The sequence below is a fragment of the Diplotaxodon limnothrissa genome, linkage group LG3, assembly GCF_057381915.1.
Source record: "Diplotaxodon limnothrissa isolate DT_005_m linkage group LG3, D_limnothrissa_male_GT1.1, whole genome shotgun sequence".
NCBI classification, from domain to species: domain Eukaryota; kingdom Metazoa; phylum Chordata; class Actinopteri; order Cichliformes; family Cichlidae; genus Diplotaxodon; species Diplotaxodon limnothrissa.
The window spans coordinates 27483165-27505202 of record NC_140598.1 but is presented as its reverse complement, the minus strand read 5'-3'; the positions used below and the strand labels follow the sequence as shown (position 1 = coordinate 27505202).

Genomic DNA, 22038 nt, shown 5'->3' with positions numbered 1-22038 from the left:
TTAGCCTCCAGTAATTGTGAATGCTAATAAAAGTAGTTTTAACGGCTTACCCCAGTTCCGGAGGCGCTATACTCTCACTGGTGGAGATAACTCGAGTACCTCTCTCTGCAACGCCGGAATAAAACAGAAACTGCCGTGCTACAATAGGCCGCAAAACTATATTACTACACATTCTAGTACTGGGAGGGAATCTGAGGTTAAGCGAGAGCATACCTGTAGCTGTCATATGATCTACTCGCTTGCTGATCAGTCCGTTGCAGTGTGCCAGTATTTACTGCTGCTTTGCGCCGAATGCACGGGAGGAATGATCCAGAAAAACACCGGCTTAGCTTTATACGGGCTGACACCACCCTGCAATCAATATGTAGGTGGGTTCCCAATTAACCTAGTTGCGCAGCCGAAAGTGAGCGCAATAACTCATGAAACCTAACACCATGGCCTGAATAGGGCAAGCTGAGCATTAGCGACTGGTGCAGATTCAACAGGACGTGGCAAGTGATGAACATTTGAGTGCAGGTTGTGAGGGTAACTCAGGGACAAGGAGCCACAACTCATCGTCACTCAGAGAGGTCCGCTCTGAGTCAGCAGGCACAGGCGGGGGTGGAGCCTGTGGACCAGGTGTAGGAGGCACCCAGGCTGACCTGTGCCTTCAACATGTCGCGATGGACATGTCGAACCTTCTCCAAGTCTCCCACGGGGGCAATGGTATAAACAGCCCCGTTCCCTTGAGGTGCCCTCAACACCTGATAGACCACAGAGCTCCATAGGTCCTGGATCTTGTGCCGGCCCTGGGCGCTGTGATCTTGAAGATACACCAGCTGACCGACCTCTAAAGGCACAGGGTGGACTCTCTGGTCATGCCGCTCCTTGCGACGGTCAGCGGTCAGCGACAACCGCGCCCGAGCTCCCTCAAAAGCCACCATTAACCTGGCCTGATGCTCGGCCACCCAGTCCTGAACCTCTCCAGGCACTGGGTCCTGAACCCGGCCTAGAAGGAAATCAATAGGCAGCCTAGGATCCCTGCCGAACATCAGGAAAAAACGGCGACTCTCCAGTGGCCTGATGGGATGTGCTATTATAGCAAAAGAGCACGTGTGGTAAGCACGCAGCCCAGTCACGTTTCCGAGATGATGGCAGGGTCCGTAGGAGGTTGTGGAGGGTTCGGTTAAACCGTTCGCACTGCCCATTACCATGGTAAGGAGTTGTACGGGACTTGGCTACCCGATACAACTCGCATAGCTTTTGCATCACCAAACTCTCAAAGTTTCTACCCTGGTCAGAGTGGAGGCAGCTAGGAACACCAAACTTGTGGCCTGAGCCACAGTAGAGGCCCGCTGGTCCCGGGTAGGGATTGCAACCGTGTATTTGCTAAAAACGTCAGTCATAACCAAGACGTTTTCAACTCCACTACGGGAAGGTTCCAACACCGTGAAGTCTATGGCCAGGATTTCATTTGGCCTAGACGCCAACAGGTGACCCATATAACTATGAGACCCCAACTCTGAGTCCTTTGCGACCTGACAGCGTTCACAACGCTGAACCCATTGCTTGATGTCAGAGGACATCCCGGGCCAATAGCAACACTGCCTGACCAATTCAGTGGTACGCTCAATACCTTGGTGCCCATGGTCCTGATGCACCTGCCTCAAGGTCTCGGGCTTCAGATCCTCTGGAAGAACAAGTTGAAGGGCTTCCTCACCTCCACCCGGACGCAAAATACGGTGATAGAGGATGCCATCCTTCTCCACCGGATGATCCCACTGACGCAGCAGATCCATGACTGGTTTGGGGATCTGACTCCTTTCCCCCAGAGAGGGCGGGGACTGCCTCCTGCAGTATACCAAGTAACCTTTCAGGAGGGGGTCAGCCTCGTGCAAAGCACGGATATCCCCCGGAGAATGAGACGGAAAGGCTCCAATCTCAAACTGAGTAACGGCGGGCAGAACTGCTGGACACGGAGCCTGCTGAAGCGAAATCGGGACAGGAGTCCCAGGCAACACGCCCTCGGCCAGGCTGGAGCTTGTCTCATACTGTCGGGAGAGACCATCAGCATTCCTATTACTGCGGCCTGAGCGATACTTAATCTCAAAATCGAATGCCGCCAGCTGGGATGCCCACCTCTGCTCAGTGGCACCCAGCTTAGCTGAAGAGAGGTAACTGAGTGGATTGTTGTCAGTGTAAACCACACACTTCTGCCCCAGAAGGTACTCCTGGAACTTCTCGGCCATGGCCCACTTGAGTGCAAGAAACTCCAGATTCATGGAGCTGTAATTGTCCATGTTGCGCTCATGGGGCCGAAGACCTCGACTAGCATAAGCCACTGGCCTAACAACACCTTCTGCATCTGGTGAGAGAACTGCACCCAAACCACTGTGGCTGGCGACAATCTCCAAGATAAATGGGCGCGTAAAGTCAGCATACGCCAACACAGGGGCAGACACAAGCTTTGCTTTCACGTCCTCAAAGTTCTCCTCACACTGAGGTGTCCAAACAGCACTCAAACTCTGTCCCGAGCCCTTCTTTGTCGTGGTGCCAGCCAATTTAGCCACCACTTGATGCAGGGGAGCCGCCAACATGGCAAACCCCTCCACAAAGCACCGGTAATAGCTGGCGAAACCCAAAAAGGATCTCAACTCTGACACGGAACGAGGACACTGCCATTTGGCTACTGCATCGACCTTGGCAGGATCGGTGGAGACACCCTCGCAAGAGATTACATGGCCCAAGTAGTTAACCTTCTGCTGGAAAAAGGCAAACTTTTCTAGCTTAGCCTTGAGCCCCTCTTGCTGCAGCCTTGCCATCACCATCTCTAGCCGTTGCAGGTGCTGAGAGACAGACGAGGAGAACACAATGGTGTCGTCTAGGTACAGCAGTAGCGACTGGCACCGCTGATCCCCGAACATCCTCTGCATTAGGTGCTGGAAGGTACCAGGAGCATTGCACAGCCTGAACGGCATACGATTCCATTCGAACAGGCCAAACGGCGTGCAAAAAGCGGTCTTGGGCTTATCCTGCTCAGAAACTGGCACCTGGTTGTACCCGCTGGCCAGATCGATGGTAGAAAACCAGCGTGCACCAGCAAGGGCATCCAGACTTTCCTCGATGCGAGGTAAGGGGAAGGCGTGCTTCCTTGTTTTGCTATTCAGCAAACGGTAGTCAACGAAAACATGGAGGCTTCCATCCTTCTTGCGGACTAATGCCATGGGAGAGGCATAAGGACTGCTACTCTCCCTAATTACCTGGGCCTCCAATAGCTGATTGATATGGGCCCTGACAGCCTCATAATCAGAAGGAGGAATTCGCCTGTACCTCTGCCGGACGGGTACGTCATCAAGCAGAGGTATGTCGTGCGAGATGAGGCTTGTGCAGCCCAAATCTCCCTCATGACAGGAGAAAACAGAGCGGTACTTCTGCAAAAGTAACCATACCTCATGTTGCTCTGACTCAGTGAGAGCAAACTGGTCAATCGCATCCACCATGTCTTGAGCAGGGCTGCTGGTTGTATGGGAGGAAACTGTGATGGGAAAAGAGTGTTCCTTGCTAACACCAGCAGGGAGGCTAACAACAGTAGCTTGGCTTATCACTTCTAAATGGGTCCGTGGGTGGAGGACAGCTTCAGCTGTCCCCACATTGGTGACTGGGATGGAGGCAACGCCCTTATCCACCTGGACCAAACATGGAGAGGCCAGCAACCCAACTGGCCACCCGGACTCAGAAGGCTCAAAAAGCACAGCCTGACCTGACAACAGGGCTGGACTGGGACAAAAAATCGGCCCAGGCATTTTGACTAGAGACCGGCCCCCCAGGTATTATAGGAAAAGCCATAAAGCCTTTGAATGAAAACAGACACTGTTGTGACAGTGATGTACACTGTCTTGTTGGTATATGTATGATTTCTATACATTTTACGTCAGATAAAAACTTTGGTTGTAAGCTTCAGATAATTATTTAATAAAAGCTAGACATTTTAAATGAGAATAAGAACGTATTTCTTTGTGCCCCCCTGCCCCCTGGCAAAACTTTGCTAGACCCACCCCTGCACAGTTACCAGCTGTCAGTGTAAAAAAGGATCCTGGTGTTATTTGTCTCTCAGAAACAGTTCATAACTTCCCTTCAACTCATTCATGTCACCTTAAAGGTAAACCTGTTTCTCCATCACCTGTTCAGCTCTGATGATTCAGTCAGAACATCTCCTGGTTTCATCTTCATGTTTCCCTCTCACCACATATCCAAACCGATATCATGATCAGCAGCTTTTACAGCTGTGGCTCCAGCAAACATCAGCTGATACTAGAAATAAGAGAAAAAAGAGAAAAACAATAGAATACAACAAGATAAACAGAATAACATACTATACAAAAATAGAAAGAATACTAAATACAATAGAATAAGTACTATACAAATACAATAAAATACTGTACAAATATACTTTGTTACTTAGGGAAATTATGCACTTAGTATTCTGCACATCATGGAGACAGGTAGAACTGTGTATGGGACGTGTGTCTGTCTGCACGTGTCTGGTCATCTGCAGAGACCATGTTGTAGAGTCTGACAGCAGTTGGAAGGAAAGACCTGCAAAATCTCTCTGTCCCACGTCCTGGGTACCGCAGCCTGCCACTGAAGGAGCTGCCCAGTGCTGTCAGAGTCTCCTGCATTGGGTGGGAGATGTTATCCAACAGGGATGATAGCTTGGCCACCATTCTCCTGTCACTCACCACCTCCACTGAGTCCAGAGGGCATCCTAGAGCTAGCTGGCCCTCCGATCAGCCTGTTCAGTCTCTTCCTGTCCCTGGCAGAAATACTGCCGACCCAGCAGACCACACCCTAAAAGATGGCTGAGGCCACCACAGAGTAATAGAAGGTCTTCCGGAGTGGGTCCTTCCCTCCAAAAGACCTGAATCTCCGCAGCAGGTACAGCCTGCTCTGCCCTTTTCTGTAGAGGGCTTCAGAATTATGAGTCCAGTGCAGTTGAAGGTACCTGTAGCTGTCCACAGTGTTATGACCCAGGTCATTGTTGCCGTGTGGTGCTGTTACTCACCACACCATGCGGAGGCATTGTTTGTACTCTGTGATGTCTGTTATGTAAGTTTCCAGGTGGAGGCTGACCATTGGTGGAAGAGGGAATGAGGCCAGCTACAAATTGGGACCTGACTGGGCCAGCAGCCTCTCCTACTACTTCCTGTTTCCAGTGAGCTGCGCGTTTGGGGCCCTTCGTGGCATATGACAGAGCTGGGCTGCAGTAAAAACAGCTTAGAGAGTCGTGTCTGGACATGGTAGCTGTAGGGTTCAATGTCCATACCTTGAATGTTTAGTGGTTGCAGTGGAGGATGTTTGTGCCTGCAGAAATCTACCAGAAATCTAATTCTAGTGTTGATCTGGAGGTAGTTCTGCTGGCACCAGTCCACAAAGTCTTGGGTCAGTTTTCTGTACTCATTGTTATCCCCATCAGTGATGAAGCCGACTGTTGCAGAGTCTGCAGAAAATTTTTGCAGGAAGCACTGGGTGGAGTAGTGGGAGAAGTCTGCAGTGCAGATGGTAAAGAAGAACAGAGCCAGAACTGTTCCCTGTGGAGCCCCCGTACTGCAGAGGACCCTGTCCGACACACAGCCACATACTGTGGTCAGTCAGTGAGGTAGTCTAATATCCATGTAGTGAGGTGATGGTCCACTCCTGCATTCTTCAGCTTGTCCTTCAGGACTGTGTGGAGAATGGTTTTAAATCCAAAGAAAAAGGATTCTCACAGTGCTCCTAGTGGCCGCCAGGTGAGAGAGATTTGAAGCCAAACACCTCCCTCTAGTGGCCACATGTGAGAAGGTGGCCTAAATATAAAATGTGAATCATTCTGTTGATCGATCATGTCATAATGATTGAGTGATTTGAAATGTTTACATATAGATATAATATATACAAAGTAGTCTATATATATCCAGATCCAGATGGACAAAATGGTGATGGCTAACCAACTGGACATAGTAGTGGTGGACAAGCAGAAGAAAACGGCTGTTGTGACAGATGTAGCAATACCAAAGGATATCAACATCAGGAAGAAGCAACATGAGAAGCTTGAGAAGTACAAAGGGCTCAGAAAAGAGCTTGAAAAGACATGGAGGGTGAAGGTAATAGTGGTAATCGGAGCACTAGGTGCGGTGACTACACACACACACACACACACACACACACACACACGCACACACACACACACGCATATATATATGTATTATTTTACATGTCATGCTCTTAGTAAGTTTAGTCCCCCAACATATATATATTTTTATAATTTATCACATGTCTTTTTACAAAGAAAAAAGTGATTCTACCACTTCTGTGTTTGAACCAATAGAAAGCTGGTGCTCAGAGGAAGAAGGCGGGCTTTACTTGGTGTCAGTGACAGAAATGAAAAAAAGCTCAAATGAGTGAGAAGGACGATGAAGGAAACATCTGTGCTGTGTCTGCTCTGTAAGTAGAATCTCTGTGTTTGTTTGAATTCTTGTACTTTGACTGTCTGCTCTCCTGATAACTGATGATGGAGGAGAAGACATGAAAAACAAATCAGGCTGAATTCAAGTTCAAAACACCATCTGTTCAGTGTGAGTAATTCTCATTTCTTTGATTTAGTTCTGTTTTGAACTAGTGATCTGAATTTATACCCTGCACCTCACTCGATGACAACTGAGACATGTTTCAGCTAATCCTTGATGGAATAAGTGGCTAACAAAATGAATGAATGGATTTTCCACCAGCTACAGTTCTGAAAATGAGTAGCTATATCAGAGAGATGAGTTTGTGTGTTTCTCAGCTGTTTGTGTGGAGTTGTTCTTTATGTTCACCTCAAATCAACCTGAGTGTCATTTCTCTTCAGTTCTGATCTCACTGCTGAGCTGCACAACAAACCAAGGTCAGTAACCTTCTTCTGTCACAGTTTAAACCTGAGAAATGCTCACTGATATGACCTGATTGGGTTCATACTTAATAATAGAGCTCACATATAAATCTAGTTAGATGAAGGATTTCTTACAGTATTATAATTCTTGACAACATCAAACAGATCATCAGTTTTTCATTTTAACCCTCACAGCTCGTCTGACTGTGAGTCCCAGCAGCTCTCAGTTCTTTAAAGGAGACTTTGTGTCTCTGAGCTGTGAGGAGGACGACAGCTCTGCTGGATGGACTCTGAGGAGAAACACAAGCAAACAACAGAGGACTCAGTGTGGAACAGATGGGTTTGGAAAACCAGCTGGTTCTTCCTGTAACATCAGCTATGCTTACCCATCTGACAGTGGAGTTTACTGGTGTGAGTCCAGAGAGGGTCCCATCAGTAACATGGTTAACCTGACAGTCACTGGTAAGCTGAGTGTGTGGAGTTAGTGTTGATGAAGCTGTGTGTAAATGGATGAAATGCTGTAGTTTGTCTCTGTGTTGAGGTGGATCAGTGATCCTGCAGAGTCCTGTCCTCCCTGTGATGGAGGGAGATGACGTCACTCTGCTCTGTAAAACAAAGACCACTCCCTCCAACCTCCCAGCTGCTTTCTATAAAGATGGCTCCCTCATCAGGAAGCAGCCTACAGGTCACATGACCATCCAGCATGTTTCCAGGTCTGATGAAGGCCTCTACAAGTGTGACATCAGCGGTCATGGAGAGTCTCCATCCAGCTGGATCACTGTCACAGGTGACACACTCACCTGTCTGTGTTTCTGCAGCTTTCAACATTCACAATGTGACGACAACTTAATGACTGTGTTTGCTTTATTTTAGGGGGACACACCACCACACCTCCACCTACATCCACACCTCCACCTACATCCACCTCACTCTGTGTATCTCAATATCAGCCTGATTCCTCTCCTTCACTCTCTGTGTTGTCATCTGTTGGATCAGTCATTTTTCTGATTCTACTGGTATTACTGGTTCTGCTTGTGAGACAATGTTTTTGTAGAAAAACTGAAGGTGAGACTGAGAATTTTCATTCAGGTGTTGTTTTGGTGAATAATGGTATAAGTTTTCACATTAATGTGATTTAATTTATTATCATTTTTTTCATGTGTATATTCTGTTTGTGCATGTTATCGATTCAAAGTTTGTGTTCTTTTTCAAATAATGGCATCATATTGTTTTATATTAATAGTCCAGTTACACTTTTTCAATTATTTATTGTTATTGAGTTTTTTGCTTTTAAACTTGGATCTTTTAAGCTGAACAGGACAAGCCTTTCGATGACATCACATACAGTAACGTCAGAATATCCGATTGTCAAGAAGAGATAGTCCAAGAAAGCAGAGGTAAGACTTTTTTGTCTTCTACTTATGTTTGTTTTTTGTTGGGGTTTTTTTTTTTGTAAAACTAGATCACTCAGTGCAGTTTGGAAATTTTTTTATAATGTGAAGATCAATATAGAAGCAACACTTAGCATTGTAGGGTAGTGGAAGTTTGAATTTCTATGGGAGAAATTAGCAGGGAGCAGTCCAAAGGGAAAACAAGATATTGCATTACAAAGCCACACAACTATATTTCCATGATAAATAACAAAAATCCTCCTACGAAGTGCTTGGGAAAAATAAGAACTGAGATCATTTTTTGTACCATGCATGTTAAAATCTGGATATTTTAGCATGGGCTTCTCTCTAGACCGATTTATTTATAGAGATTCAAGTGGATATTAGTGGACCTGCAGTTTTTGGGATTTGAGGTTTCAGTCTCAGGATGGCTTGTTCTGTGTTCTTGTCGGAGGACCCCGATGCATTGATTAAAAAAAAAAGAAAGTACTCTGGATTGAGCCTTTTAGTGACATTATAATATTTTGTAAGTTTGCAATATTTAGTAGAAGTTAAATCTGCAGGGAGCTTTTTAAACCTTATTTTCTTGGAGAGTTAAAATTTTATTTAATTATTTAATTGATTAATTAATCTATGTTGTAAGATGCTGAGTTATACAGATGGTTGCTGAGTGGTAATATTTGTTTGTCGTGTACATTTTTAAAATTGGGTAACATCCTACATAGCAATGTAAGAGTAAGGGTATATATGAAATTGAAAGCCTATGACAACATGCTTTATGAGTGTAGTTTGGATCATGTGGACTTTGTTTTGACCTTCACCTCTTCAGGAGTGTAAGATTTGGTTTAGTCTGGTAATATCTTTATTTGAGGATATTATGGAGCATGTGAAGGATGATTAGTAAACACTTATTTGTAATTAGATAGTTGTAACACTAAAACAAAAAGCCTGAAATCACAGTTGTGTTTTTTTCAAGAATGTATTATTATAGTTAAACTTTCCCATAATGAAAAAAAAAATTATTATGTTCATTTTGCTCAAACAGCTTAACCAACTCACTCAGATGTAATCATCTTTCTATACACTCTCCCACTGTGCCTCATGAATGTTGTTCTTTGAATGTTGGACTATGTTGTGTGTGATCTGTGGTTTACAAAAGCTAACAGCTACGAGTCATCCAGCTTCCTGTTTCTCATTTAGAAAAGAGAGAGAAAAAAACACAAACTATGCAACCTGCAACAATTTTACCACAGATGTTATAAAAAGAGGAAGGACCATAAAGTTTTTTGACATATTTCCTATATACAGTGGCTTGCAAAAGTATTCCCCCTTGAACTTTTCCACATTTTGTCACATTACAGCCACAAACATGAATCAATTTTATTGGAATTCCACGTGAAAGACCAACACAAAGTGATGCACACGTGAGGCTGAATAATTACGCACACCCCACTTTTCAGTTATTTATTTGTAAAAAATGCTTGGAATCATGTATGATTTTCATTCCACTTCTCACGTGTACACCACTTTGTGTTGGTCTTTCACGTGGAATTCCAATAAAATTGATTCATGTTTGTGGCTGTAATGTGACAAAATGTGGAAAAGTTCAAGGGGGAATACTTTTGCAAGCCACTGTAGAACACCAGTATGAGGTAAATGAATGAAATGAATGTAGATCAAAATCTGATGGTACTTTTCTGTGTTCATATTTCCATCAGTGTGAACAAGATCTCAAACAAGGTTAAAATGCAGCCTGGACAATGAAAGAGTCCCCACCATGAGCTACAGATGGCTGTAGACAATCTTTTGTACTTCTCTCCTGACGTCCTACATACATACTGATGATGATTTGCTTGTGTAACGTGACATACCTCAGCCTGTAGCTCTTGCTCCGCTTCCTTAAGAATTGTTTCTTGGCAACCATCAACTGAAGAACCACACAACACTAGTTCATCATTTGAGTTATGCAGTTAGGTGTCTTTTCATACTTGAATTAAAAAATATATATTCTGGAAATGGTCAGCTACGTTGAGTGGATTGAAAAGGATGTGTAAAAATAGCAGCCATTGTCCAAAGAAAAACGTTGAAAGACCTTAAAAAAAGTCTGGAGAAACATTGTTCAATAGCACTAGAAAACATTACATGAAAGTCTGACTCATCGGAAGTAAAATATGAAAAAATGACGGGTGATTCAAGACTTTTGCAGTGTTGTAACTGTTTTGTTGCTGCTGTTGTTTGTATTTTTGTGTGTGTGCATAAAGAGTTCTGCTAGAGCAGCAGTTTCAATCAGCTCTGCTATCACTTGTACTGCCTGCACTGACATTCTCTGTGTGTTTCATTGTGCAGAGAGTGATCCAGCTGCAGTCTCTCCAGCAGTGAGAACAGAATACGTCACTTATGGGCAAATCATCATCAAAGACAAGAAAAAAAAGTCAGGTACAGCTGATCTTCATTTTCTCCATCATAGCCAGTTCTCTAAATTGTAAAATCAGAATGCTACAAGCTTGGTGTAATGTTCATAATATCCACCATCCTAGTCTGCTCACATATTGATTAACACCTATGAAAACATTTGGAAAGTTTTGCTTGTTTTCGTATTGGCTGCTGTAGAAAGTCAGAATCTCTCCAACCATTCTTACACCAGGATCCTGGAAGTTATATTTCACTAGCCAAATTTCCTGTCAGCACAAGGAACTGAAATTACGTGCGCACACACACACACAGTTAGTTTTGCCATGTATATACACTACAGGTCAAAAGAACAATCCAGTTTTTCCAGATTTATTGAAAATTCTCCACGTTAATGTCTCATTGCACTCTAAAATGAAATGAAAGCATTGTACAAAAAGACAACTGGAATTAAACAAGAAATTATAGAATTTATATTCTAAACTTCTGACTCATCAAAGTAGCCGCCTTTCGCAGATATAACAGCTGGGCACACGCATGTCATTCTCTCTACAATAGAAATCAAATATTCTTGAGAAAGTTCTTCCCATATATGTTGCAGAAGTTCCCATTAATGTGGCACTTTTAGGTTGTGTTGCTTTCACTCTTCTGTCCAGTTCATCCCAAAACAGCTTGAATGGGTTTCAGTCTGGAGACTGTGCTGGCCACTCCATGTTTTCAAGCCTACCATCTTCTTCTTTTTTCCTGAGGTAGTGCTGGCATAGCTTGCACTAATGTGTTGGGTCATTATCTTGTTGTAGGATGAACCACTGACCAACTAGACACATACCAGAGTGTATGATGGTCTGTCTCACTTCTGTTGTTATTTGCTTTTTCTTGCCATTTTCGTAGCAACACACTACTTTCTGCAGCACAATACTGTTCAGCTGATGCATGTATGGTACCATAATCTGTTCCAGCACTTCTTTTATGTTGGAGCACAAACATAAAAACACAATTACTTACTCCTGGTTCCCAATAACCTTGTTGTTGACACCGTTAGGTTCCCCCAGCTGACAGAGGCCCCCTGAGATCAACAAAGGATGCTGTTTAGGTGTTTAGGCTGTCTTCCTCCCAGCTCATCTCTGTGTGCTCGGTGCGTCTAGAATCCTACCCAGTGTCCCATGTACCGCATGACTCCTGGAAAGGCTAAATAGAGGGGTCATCCTGAGAAATCCAATGTAGGAATTAGAGATGGACCGATCCGATATTACGTATCGGTATCGGTCCGATACTGACCTAAATTACTGGATCGGATATCGGAGAAAAATAAAAAATGTAATCCGATCCATTAAATATCAGGAAAGCACCTCACAAAACTTGCAACACGCCGTAACTCGCCTCAGAACGTTAGCACGTCGGAGCAGTATGCATCACGTGATAGAGCGGCTGTGGCATGTGGGACCTGTCAGTGGTCTGGATAGCATGTGGAGCTTCGCTAGCAACCTGGCTTTTCATCTCCGACAAAGTTATCCCCGAGAGAAGTAAAGCAAGTGTGTAAGTCCATCTCTGAATGTTTGTAAAGCATTCCTGCGTTAAGCTTAACAAGCGACTGCCTCTTCTTGCTGCTACTTCAATCATGAAACTGCTTAATGATCAGCTGATCGGCTTTTCTGTCGCGAGTCCGTCTCTCTTGTTTGTTTTTGGCCCACTTTGCACCAGAAAGAGGAAACCAGCGGCTGAACAACAGCAGCACGTTGAAGCTTGATAAGCTGTTGTTAGAATGTATTTAATATTACTTTCTACACCAGGATCTTTTTCTACGCAGCTGACGGCTGGTAGCTGTGCAGGGGCGGATCTAGCAAAGTTTAGCCAGGGGGGCCGATAGGGCATGAACAGGGAAAAGGGGGCACAAAGACATACTTTTCTTTCTTATTCTCATTTAAAATGTCTAGCTTTTAATAAATAATTATCTGACACCCAAAGTTTTAATCTGATGTAAAATGAATTGAAGTCCATTACTGTATATAGTAACTATTAAGTCTAATATATATACCCTAGTAAGCTATAGTACATTTTCCTTTGGGAAGGTACCATCTGTGCAGTCTGCAATTTTGTTGAAGAAAGATGTTGAATCTATTTAATATTTCTTGAAAAATAATTGATTTCTGTGCATTTTTTTTCACACTGCATCAAATTAAGGTTGATTACGTCGATTAAGCATCATGAGGTGGCGCGTGAGGGGTGGTTCCCTATTTTTTATTTATTTATTTATTTTTGTTATTGCTGGGAGTTGGAACCCTATTAGTTAGGTTGCTTAATATTTATGCTAAGTACTCTTTAAAATACCAGAATAGGGAGGATGGTGTAGGTTTAAGTTTATTAGATTGATCAGTATTGCTGAACTATGAAATATTTTTTTTTTGCATACAGGTATAGCAGAATAGCTTTAGTGTAGTTGTTGTTTTAAACTTGAGTATGAACTTATACAAAATGCAGCAAGATATTTAAAAAACAATTTTGTTGATTAAAAAACACTATATCGGATTCAGGCAGATATCCAAATTTATGATATCGGTATCGGACATAAAAAGTGGTATCGTGCCATCTCTAGTAGGAATTAGTAGCACCAGCTTTCAAGGCTTGATCAACCTGATCAATCAATCAACTTAGCATCAGGTAGTGATCACTTGACAGCTCTGGTCCTCTTTTACCTGAGTGGAGAGACTATGGTCCAACAACAAAACACCCCTTGGGTTCAATCCTACCCTGGAAGCAGCCAAGGAGAGAGGTGCTCGTGGGGGAACTGGAGCTTAACCCATAGGGTCCAGCAACACATAGTCTGAACGAAACATGTGGACCTGCCCTCTGCTGGGTCTATCACTCACATCAGGGCCAGAGGTCCTGCCAGTCCAATCCCTGATTAATCTGGCTTTAAGAGCAGGGAAATACTGTGTAAATGTGTTTATGTTCCCAGTACCATCACTCTTCTTTGTATTTATGCCTGTTGGCTCATGTTTCTTCAGCAGTGATTTTGTTTCTTTGCACAAAAAATATACGTTTGTTTTATGTGTGTTTCTCACGTGGTTACGTGATCACGTGGTGGAATTCACCAAAATGTCAGATGCAAAGTTTGACTTGTTCTGGTTTGGTTGCGGCTAACATGTCTGCTTTCAGTCACAGTAATTTGAACATTTGATCTCATTAACAGAGAATTGTTAGTTTTTCTTTTGACATTTTACAATTATGTTTAATCAAATTTTGTAGTCATAAAGAAACATGGAGGATTACTCATTAAAAGTTACTTATAAAAACTCCTCACTGTATAATTTCCCCCTTCATTGCAAATTACCACCCATATTGTACACTTAAATTCTGAAATTATCTTTGATAAAGTTAATGCTTTTGACATCTTGACAGGTTGACCACATACATTCATCTTGCTGATTATGATCATTAAATGTTATTTGATTGGGAAGATTGAGTTTAACATTTTTCTGATACAGACCATGAGACTGATGAGCTGCACTGAGTTTAAAGCTGTTTGCTTATTTGCAAAACACTACACAGTTCTACCATACTCATTTAAATGAAACCAATACTGATAAAAGGCTAAAAACCAAACATTTTTAAAATCATGAGTTCATTTAATATACAGGAAAAAAGCCATCCAAGCCTAACTGGCCCTGTGAAAAAATGCTGAATATATAGTTTTAATTTCAGCCACACTGCAGGGTTTACCAGTATGTATGGTCTCTAACATTATGCCAAAGCATCCTAAATATAATTAAAATAAATTATGACTATGCCACCCCATAATATCTTTCTTTATTTTGTCTATTGAGAGATGGAATTGCTGCTGCGAGTTTGGATCATTGTCATGCTCCACAATCCAAGTGTGCTCGAGCTTCAGGACATCAACTGATGGTTTTCTCCTGCAAAATGTTCTGATAGAGGATAATTCATTGTTCCACCAATTAAGCAGCAAAGCAGTCCCAGACCGCCACACTAGCATCACCAAGTCTGACTGCTGGTATGATGTTCTGCATTCACGGTGTGTTTAGTTGACATTGGACCATTATCAAAGATGATTTAATCTGTGAAATTAAATCTGGCAGCACTGGTTTCAGTCAGTTCCTCCTGTATTAGGTCAGTTTAAATACCCAGGAAATGGGACTTTGCTTGAAGCTAACTACTAGCGTTAGAAGGTTAGCAGTAGGTTTAACGTTCATCATGTTCACCATCTTCTCAGTATGCTAACATTTGGTGATTTGGATGATGATGAGGAAATGATGACGAGTTTCAAAGGTTTTTTCACTATAATCCTGGAGCTGTCACTATGAGACGTATGAAGACATGAACGGAAAAGTCTAGAGATCCTTAACTGAGTGCACCGAGCCTCTGAAACTGTCCTTTAATAGAATGAATCAACCTTTTTTTGTGAACATTTTTAAAGTTCTGCATGTAAAACCACAGTAGCTACTTCCTGTTTACCCCAGTTAGTCTGAAGCTGGTGAGAATTGTCTCTGCTGTGCGCTCTGGTTTAGCCAATAGCAGTGTTCATGCAGTGAGAACCTGCTTGCTTTGTGCTTTGTGGTGAAGTGCATCAGTCTGCATTGAAAGAAGATGGCAGCTTTGTGGTCGCCCACCTTCCTTTTCACAAAAATACCCCCCAGCTCTTTCTGGTCATTTGTTGTTTTACAGTAGAGATGCTTTGAGAAGAGAGCTCTAAACATCTGCTGCGGTTTATGCAACCTGTCACTTCATCTAACCGAATGCTTAGATTAAGCTAATGCAATGATAAGAATAGATAAGTATAATTCACTTTAATTGGCTGGTCAAAAAGAAAATCCTTGACTCTGGGTAGCGCATAAAATGGCGGCGAAGACTTGTTTTTTCATTTTCTTTTTTTAGTGCTGCTGTTTGTGATCTGCTCAGCCTGTTAATCTTAGGGTGGAGTGAGAAAGAAGAAGCTGGCTGTGTCTGAGCTGGTTCCCTTTGAAGTCTGAACTGGGACTGTGTGTGATGCAGAGAGGTGGAGACTGGAGGGCTTGATTGAACTACAAAGCTTGTAGGCTAATCATGTTTCCTGTTGTTTTGTTTGTTTGTTTTTAATAACTGTGTGTGTTTGTGTTCAGACTGTAAACCAGAGCCAGATGTCGTCTACTCTTCACTGAAGTAGTCCACCAGTCCAACCATTGATGTCCAGCTGCTGGTCTCTAACTGGTCCCCCAGCACCTCCACAGACACATCCATATGTTGAAAAGATTTCTTTTTGATGTTTTGTGTCTTTTATTTCACTTATTACATCCTCCTCCACTTACAAATTCAGGGTTGCAGTGGGACTGGAGCCTATCCCAGCTGCCGTAGGACAAGACTCAGGGTACACCTTCAGCAGGTCCCCGTTCTTGCAGGGCTAACACAGAGAGAGAATTTAGACTCATCAACTAACTTAACCCCACTAACTGCATGTTGTTGGGCTGTGGGAGGAAGCCAAAGTACCTGCAGAGACCCACACAAACGCAAGGAGAACATGCAAACTTCAACATCAGCGATATTAATATAAATATTTTAATATATCTTATGTTGTCAGTAACTTTACTGTTATTTCCATTCTTGTTTGTTGGATCCAGCTCGTGTTCTCATGGCAGCGATCTGATTTCTTATTAAACTTTTGTTCTCTTGTGTGTTTCTCACGTGGTTCTGTGGGTTTCATTGAGTTGTCAAGTGACAAATGTGAACAGTTCCGATTTGGTTGTGGCTAACCGAAACACGCGGTGCTGCAGTCAGTACAGTCAGTTTGAAAAGGAGTTAACTTGAACATCGGTGTATAACCATAGATAGTTTTTCATTGTATTACATTACAACAGTTTTTCATCAAATGATATAGACGAGAACAAACACAGTGCTGCTAGTAGAAAATCATTAATTGACTGTTTATTGTTATTGTTATCAATTATTACTATTATTATTATTATTATTATTATTATTATTATTATTATTATTATTATTATTATTATTACTATTATTATTATTATTAGTAGTAGTAGTAGTAATATTGCTACTCCCCCTGGGAAACATTCATAGTATCTGTCTCTATACTTTGAAATGAAAACAAAAGACTTTAGTTTTTGTCTGATAAACTAATAATAAACTAATAATTCATGAACATGTGACTCAGACTTCATACTTTTATGAAGTATAATGAGAGCACATTATAATGAAGCACATTTCCTGACCCAGCACAGAGCCCCTCCTCTTAAACCTGTCACTGAAGCTTGAAGTGGCCGTGCTGATTGTCTATTGTCATCTACTGTTAAAACTAGGTCACACAGCGGGGCAGCCTTTAAATTTATATTTATACATTTTAAATGACATTAATGCCACTAACTGGAGAGGTTTCATTTCTCTTCTGACCTGAAAGCATCTCAGGATGACTTCACAGTAAATACATTTGGACAAAAGCCAAAGTAACAGTCCGTAAAATCCTAAAAACAAGTGACCTCATTTCATTTGTTAGCGCTCAGTTTAAAGCAGCACACAGTCAGAGACCTGAAACAGCAACAGGAAATAAAATGAGAGCAGCACCACAAACACATAAAAAGACAGACGGCACGAGGTTTAACCAGTGACTTTGCCTCAATACCAAACAGAAAATCCCTCTTTTATTTAGTACAGATTAATTACTGAATTACAGGAAAGAAAAATAGAATTAAATAGATTCCATGACCCCAAATTATTGATTCATAATCATAACAATAATTATAATAACAATAGTAGTAGTAGTAATAAACTTCTCAGATCAGTGTTACATTTAACCTGGTCACAAAGCCCAAACGCTCTGATGCTCACAGTGTTTATTTAATCCCATCATGAAAACATACTTAAGTGAAAATAGTTTTTATCCACAGTTAATTAAAATAAAACTATGTCACCTTATCAGGAAGTGCAAATCCTCACTGTTTTAAGTGTGCTGTGGAAGTGTCATTGGTTATTTGATAGTCAAACATCTCCCTCTAGTGGCCATAAATAAACAATTCACATTTACACCGCTAATTCATCAGGACAGCTAAAGACTCAACACTGTTCTTTCCTTAGACTGTACAGAAAAATACTTCTTCTACTGCGTGTCTTTCATATTAAAAGCTCTTTGCGAATGGCTGTAAGGCTTTAATGTGAAAATATCAGAGCAAGTTTGAACAACCTTACCAATATAAACACTGCAAATAAACATAAACCACAAGAAAATATAGACTCAGTGTGTCTGATTTGTGCTTTTGTATTAATGTAGTTTAAAAAAAGGGTCAAAGTCAATATTTTATATCAGCTTTTAATGGGTATAATAACGTTATGGTCCACAGGCAGGACTTTGTTTTTCATTTCATATAGTGAAATGTGGGCTCAACATGTTTAAAATGATAAAGATCCACAGAAGCAAATCCTAGACTCCAGTTTTTCATCATTCAGTGCTGCAGTTTGTTTTTCACCTGGTGTTGCCAGCAGCAGAGTTCAGTTGGCGGGAACTGCATAATTAGATTTCCAGTTACATTAGACATGTACAAACATGATCATCAGCTGCAAACATCCTTAAATTTTACCTCTAGGGAAGATGGAGTTAGCATGAATCTGAGAAACAAAATTAAAAAAGTTTTTTTTTTTAGATTAGTTTTATTTAGTTTGTTTTGTTTTTGTCACCTTGTCAGGCTTAAGCTGGCGTTGTATTCACATTATCAAACTCTTGAGATCACAAACTCATGAGAAACGTTACTAAAATTAAACACTTCTTTCAAATTGTACAAATAAGGTGGACAACAAACTACAAATTGATTTTCAGTCAAATCTTCTCTGATGTCCGACTTTTACAACCAGACTTGATGTGACGCTGGCTGTCTCTTTATACCTGATATTAGGTCACCATGACTCCTCCCTTAGTAACAATAGAACAGGCCTTGGCCTCTCGGGGATTCCCGTGATGGTTTTAGTTTATTTTTCAGTCATTTTTTTCACTTCCCATGTGTTTACACACTCCTACAGTAAGTGTAACACACACAGATTCAAGGTCTGAATATCTGTCTCAGATGTGGGAAAAATATGACAACCAATAAAATTGTAAATGGGAGGGAACAGCAGTTGTCCTCAACTCACCAGTCTGTTAGTAGGTCAGCAACCACCCCGGCCTCAGCAAGCCAATCCTCCCTTGAGGCTGTGGTATACAGTAGGCCCAGCCTGCACAGACACACAAAATATCAGCTCATCAGCATTTTAATAATGCAGAGAGCAGCAAACTGTTCACCATACACATTTATAATCTAAGCCATCTTGAGTCTGGCCATATACCTGCACACAGAGACACAATGTCACAGCAGTGTTTACAGTGCAGAGACTGTTATCTGCCAACATCCCTCACCACACAGCCTTGTGCTGTTGGAGGCTTCTTGCTGTTAAAGGGGGATTTTATTGTCATTACTAAATGTTTGCTCACAGTGTGAGAGGTGGGACTTTCTCTCTAACGGTTCAGTATAAAACACCTTGAAGGAATGTTGATTTGCTGATATTTGATTGATATTTGATAAACATTAACTGAAATGAACACAACTAACTTCCCCTCAGGGACTTCTGAGAAACTGACTCATCCATAAACCTGGATTCCAGTCGTGTAAAGACTTGTTTTTGTTTACTTTGGAATTTATTTTCCAGCTGCAGCTCTCACAGCTGCTCCATCAGAGTTGAACTACAAAGGAAAACTAACACATTGTAAGGTACTTTAGATGAACTTATCATCTTATAGTGAGAGATAAATCAGACTAATGTACAATGAATAATCTGCACTGAGACAATTTAAGATTGTTTAAGATTTGAGTCCAAGGCTGAAATCAAATAGTCAGAACATTTTCTGCTCCGTCTTTTCCTCACTCAGTGGACATCCATGGAAAACACGATGAGTTGAAGGAAACATTCCCACAGTGTTCCTTCATACAGGTCATATAAACATGTATGAATATCTAACACATTATTACCAGGGTTAAAAATACACAGTGATATTTCTCATCCACTTGATCCTTTAAAATATGTTAGTCTTTTTATCTTTCCAAAGCCAACATTTCAAAGTGCGGCACAGAGGAAAGAACTTAATGTGAAGAAGGTTTTAATAAATTGTCATATGCTGTGGGAGTGTCTGGTCGGGTGTGGTCCAGGCTCCTGTTGTCCGTCCCCTGGGGTGGAGTTGGCCAGCTCATCACCTGCTTCCAATTTCCGGGGCTCCATCTAGAGGGCTTTTAAGCCAGCACTGCCTGCTACTCCTCGCCAGTTCTTCCTGCTACCACCCGTGGTAAACTTGGCCTCCTCTGTGCTCAGACTCTGTGTGCCTGGATCGTGGGTTAATGTGTCCCCCGTCTCCTGTATTCTCCAGATTCATCACCCGTCGTACTCACCAGCAGTGCTGGTTCTGTTTCCGTCCCGTTCTCCCGTCTGCCCAGAACCCGAGGACCACACATTCATCTTCTCCTCAGCCCTCCAGCCCGTACTTCAACCTCCCTGGACACCTTGGAACCTGGACCAGCCTCCCCACACTCTCAACCATCCCTGGAATGCTCCCACGGCAACCCCTTCCCCGCCTAAAATGTTTTCAAGTAAGCCCAAGACTCTCCACTAGTACCACTCACCTCTGCCCTTTAATTTTCTCTGCAATATTGTAATGTCCTTACTTTGCTTTATAAAGAACTTTGAGCCAACTGTTTGATTTGATGCTACATAAATAAAACTGAATTGAACTCAACTGAGTGACGGCCCAAAGACTGCACAAAAACAGTGGCACGGTCTGATGTACCACCAACTACACATGCGTCCATGCAGGCAGCATCCTTCAAGTTGATTTCAAAGAAGTATAAAGTATAATTTATGGTCAACAAATGTGTAAAATAGTAAATAATCTGATTCTTGTAAAGTGTGTTTCTGCTCTCCTGCAGCAGTCAAAGCACTTTACGCATTCATACAAGCACTTTTTTTCTATAACAAGTGCTTTCTGTCTAATATTCATAAATCCATACTCCAGTGCATGCCTCAGACCAACTTGGTGTTAATATCTTGCCCAAAGATGTTTGACATGCAGACTGGGGCTCAGCCATCAACCTTCCAATAAGTAAGTGACCTGCTCTACCTCCTGAGCTACAGCCACCCCAAATGTACATCCTCACGCTTGTTTCCATTCGGACAGCAAGCAAAGGGAGGGGCTGTTCTCTCCCGCTGGATATTTGCTTCCTCACAGTCCTACAAAATACTGTCTCCTAACTTTGTGGAAGTAAATGCTGTATATGTCTGAGGGATGCTGGAATGGGGACAGTACCAGGATATGTGACCACTGTAGCCACTGTCTGTGTTTTAGCGTAAGAGTGGATTTCACTGTTGTGACAAAACACAGACAATAGCTGCAGTGAGCTTTTTACTTTGTTTTCAATTCTCTGGCCCTTTGTATGTTAGCACTTCCCCTTTCTCCATCAACACTAAAAAAACCCTCTCACTGCAACCCACACAGAACTGTAAACTCCTTAAAACCTCGATTACACTCATTAGACTCCAACATGGACGGCTGAAAACTCTATGGCAGAGCAATCCTTGAGGTCTGTTTGAAGTTTGATGATAAGGCGTTGTCGGCACATTATAATACAAGTTGACTGCAGACAAGACACACCTACAGTCAATTTATAATCATTATTTAATCCAACAGTTTATTGTTTTGTAGTAGAAAAACCCATCAATCATGAAAACATCAGCTAAAAACCCCGTTTGACTCTTTATTTCTGTTGATTTGTAGAAGAGAAAAAGAAAAAAAGCAACAGAAAAGCAAAACATCCTTTCACTGTTTTGAAGACAGGAGGATCTCACATGTTCACACATGCTGTATGTAGTTCCTGTCTGGGCCTGTTACGCAGCAACAGAAACAAAGCACAGAACCTGATTTAGTTCATGCTTTCAAGCTTTTTTATCTCCTTCACCACCGTTAGATTCAGGAAGACAAGAGTTTCATCTTCATGAAGACTCCACAAAAAGTGGTGCCGCTTGCTTTCTCGCAGATAGAAACCATTAAAAGAACAGTACAGTGTATCGAGAGAGTACAATTACTTCGTAGTGATGTGCATCTCACACTGCAGTTATTGACTCAGAAATCTAAAACTTTTACACCCCTTCTTTCTCCTTCATTCGATTTCTTTTCCAGACAAAAACAGGTGAACTCCACAGAACGGACCTGGCTGCTGTGTGGAGTGACTCACACTCAAGTTTATTCCGAAAGTCCCTTGTTTTCAGTTTTCTTTATGAATCAGTTAAATTTCCCCTCTGAGATCAGGATCAAGCACTGATCCTTTTTAAGTCCTTGAGCAT

General features: G+C 42.0%; 1 protein-coding gene across 1 annotated transcript in view; it reads left to right on the top strand.

Annotated features, from left to right (window-relative positions):
- Positions 1 to 4834: 4834 nt before the first annotated feature.
- The window catches only part of LOC146635169 (uncharacterized), a 53149-nt gene continuing 35945 nt past the window's right edge, over positions 4835 to 22038 (top strand). The window contains exons 1-3 of the mRNA XM_085350049.1: positions 4835 to 4854; positions 5098 to 5191; positions 20072 to 20291. Coding sequence (XP_085206175.1) covers positions 4835 to 4854; positions 5098 to 5191; positions 20072 to 20291 — 334 coding nt within the window. The remainder of the gene's footprint in view (positions 4855 to 5097; positions 5192 to 20071; positions 20292 to 22038) is intronic.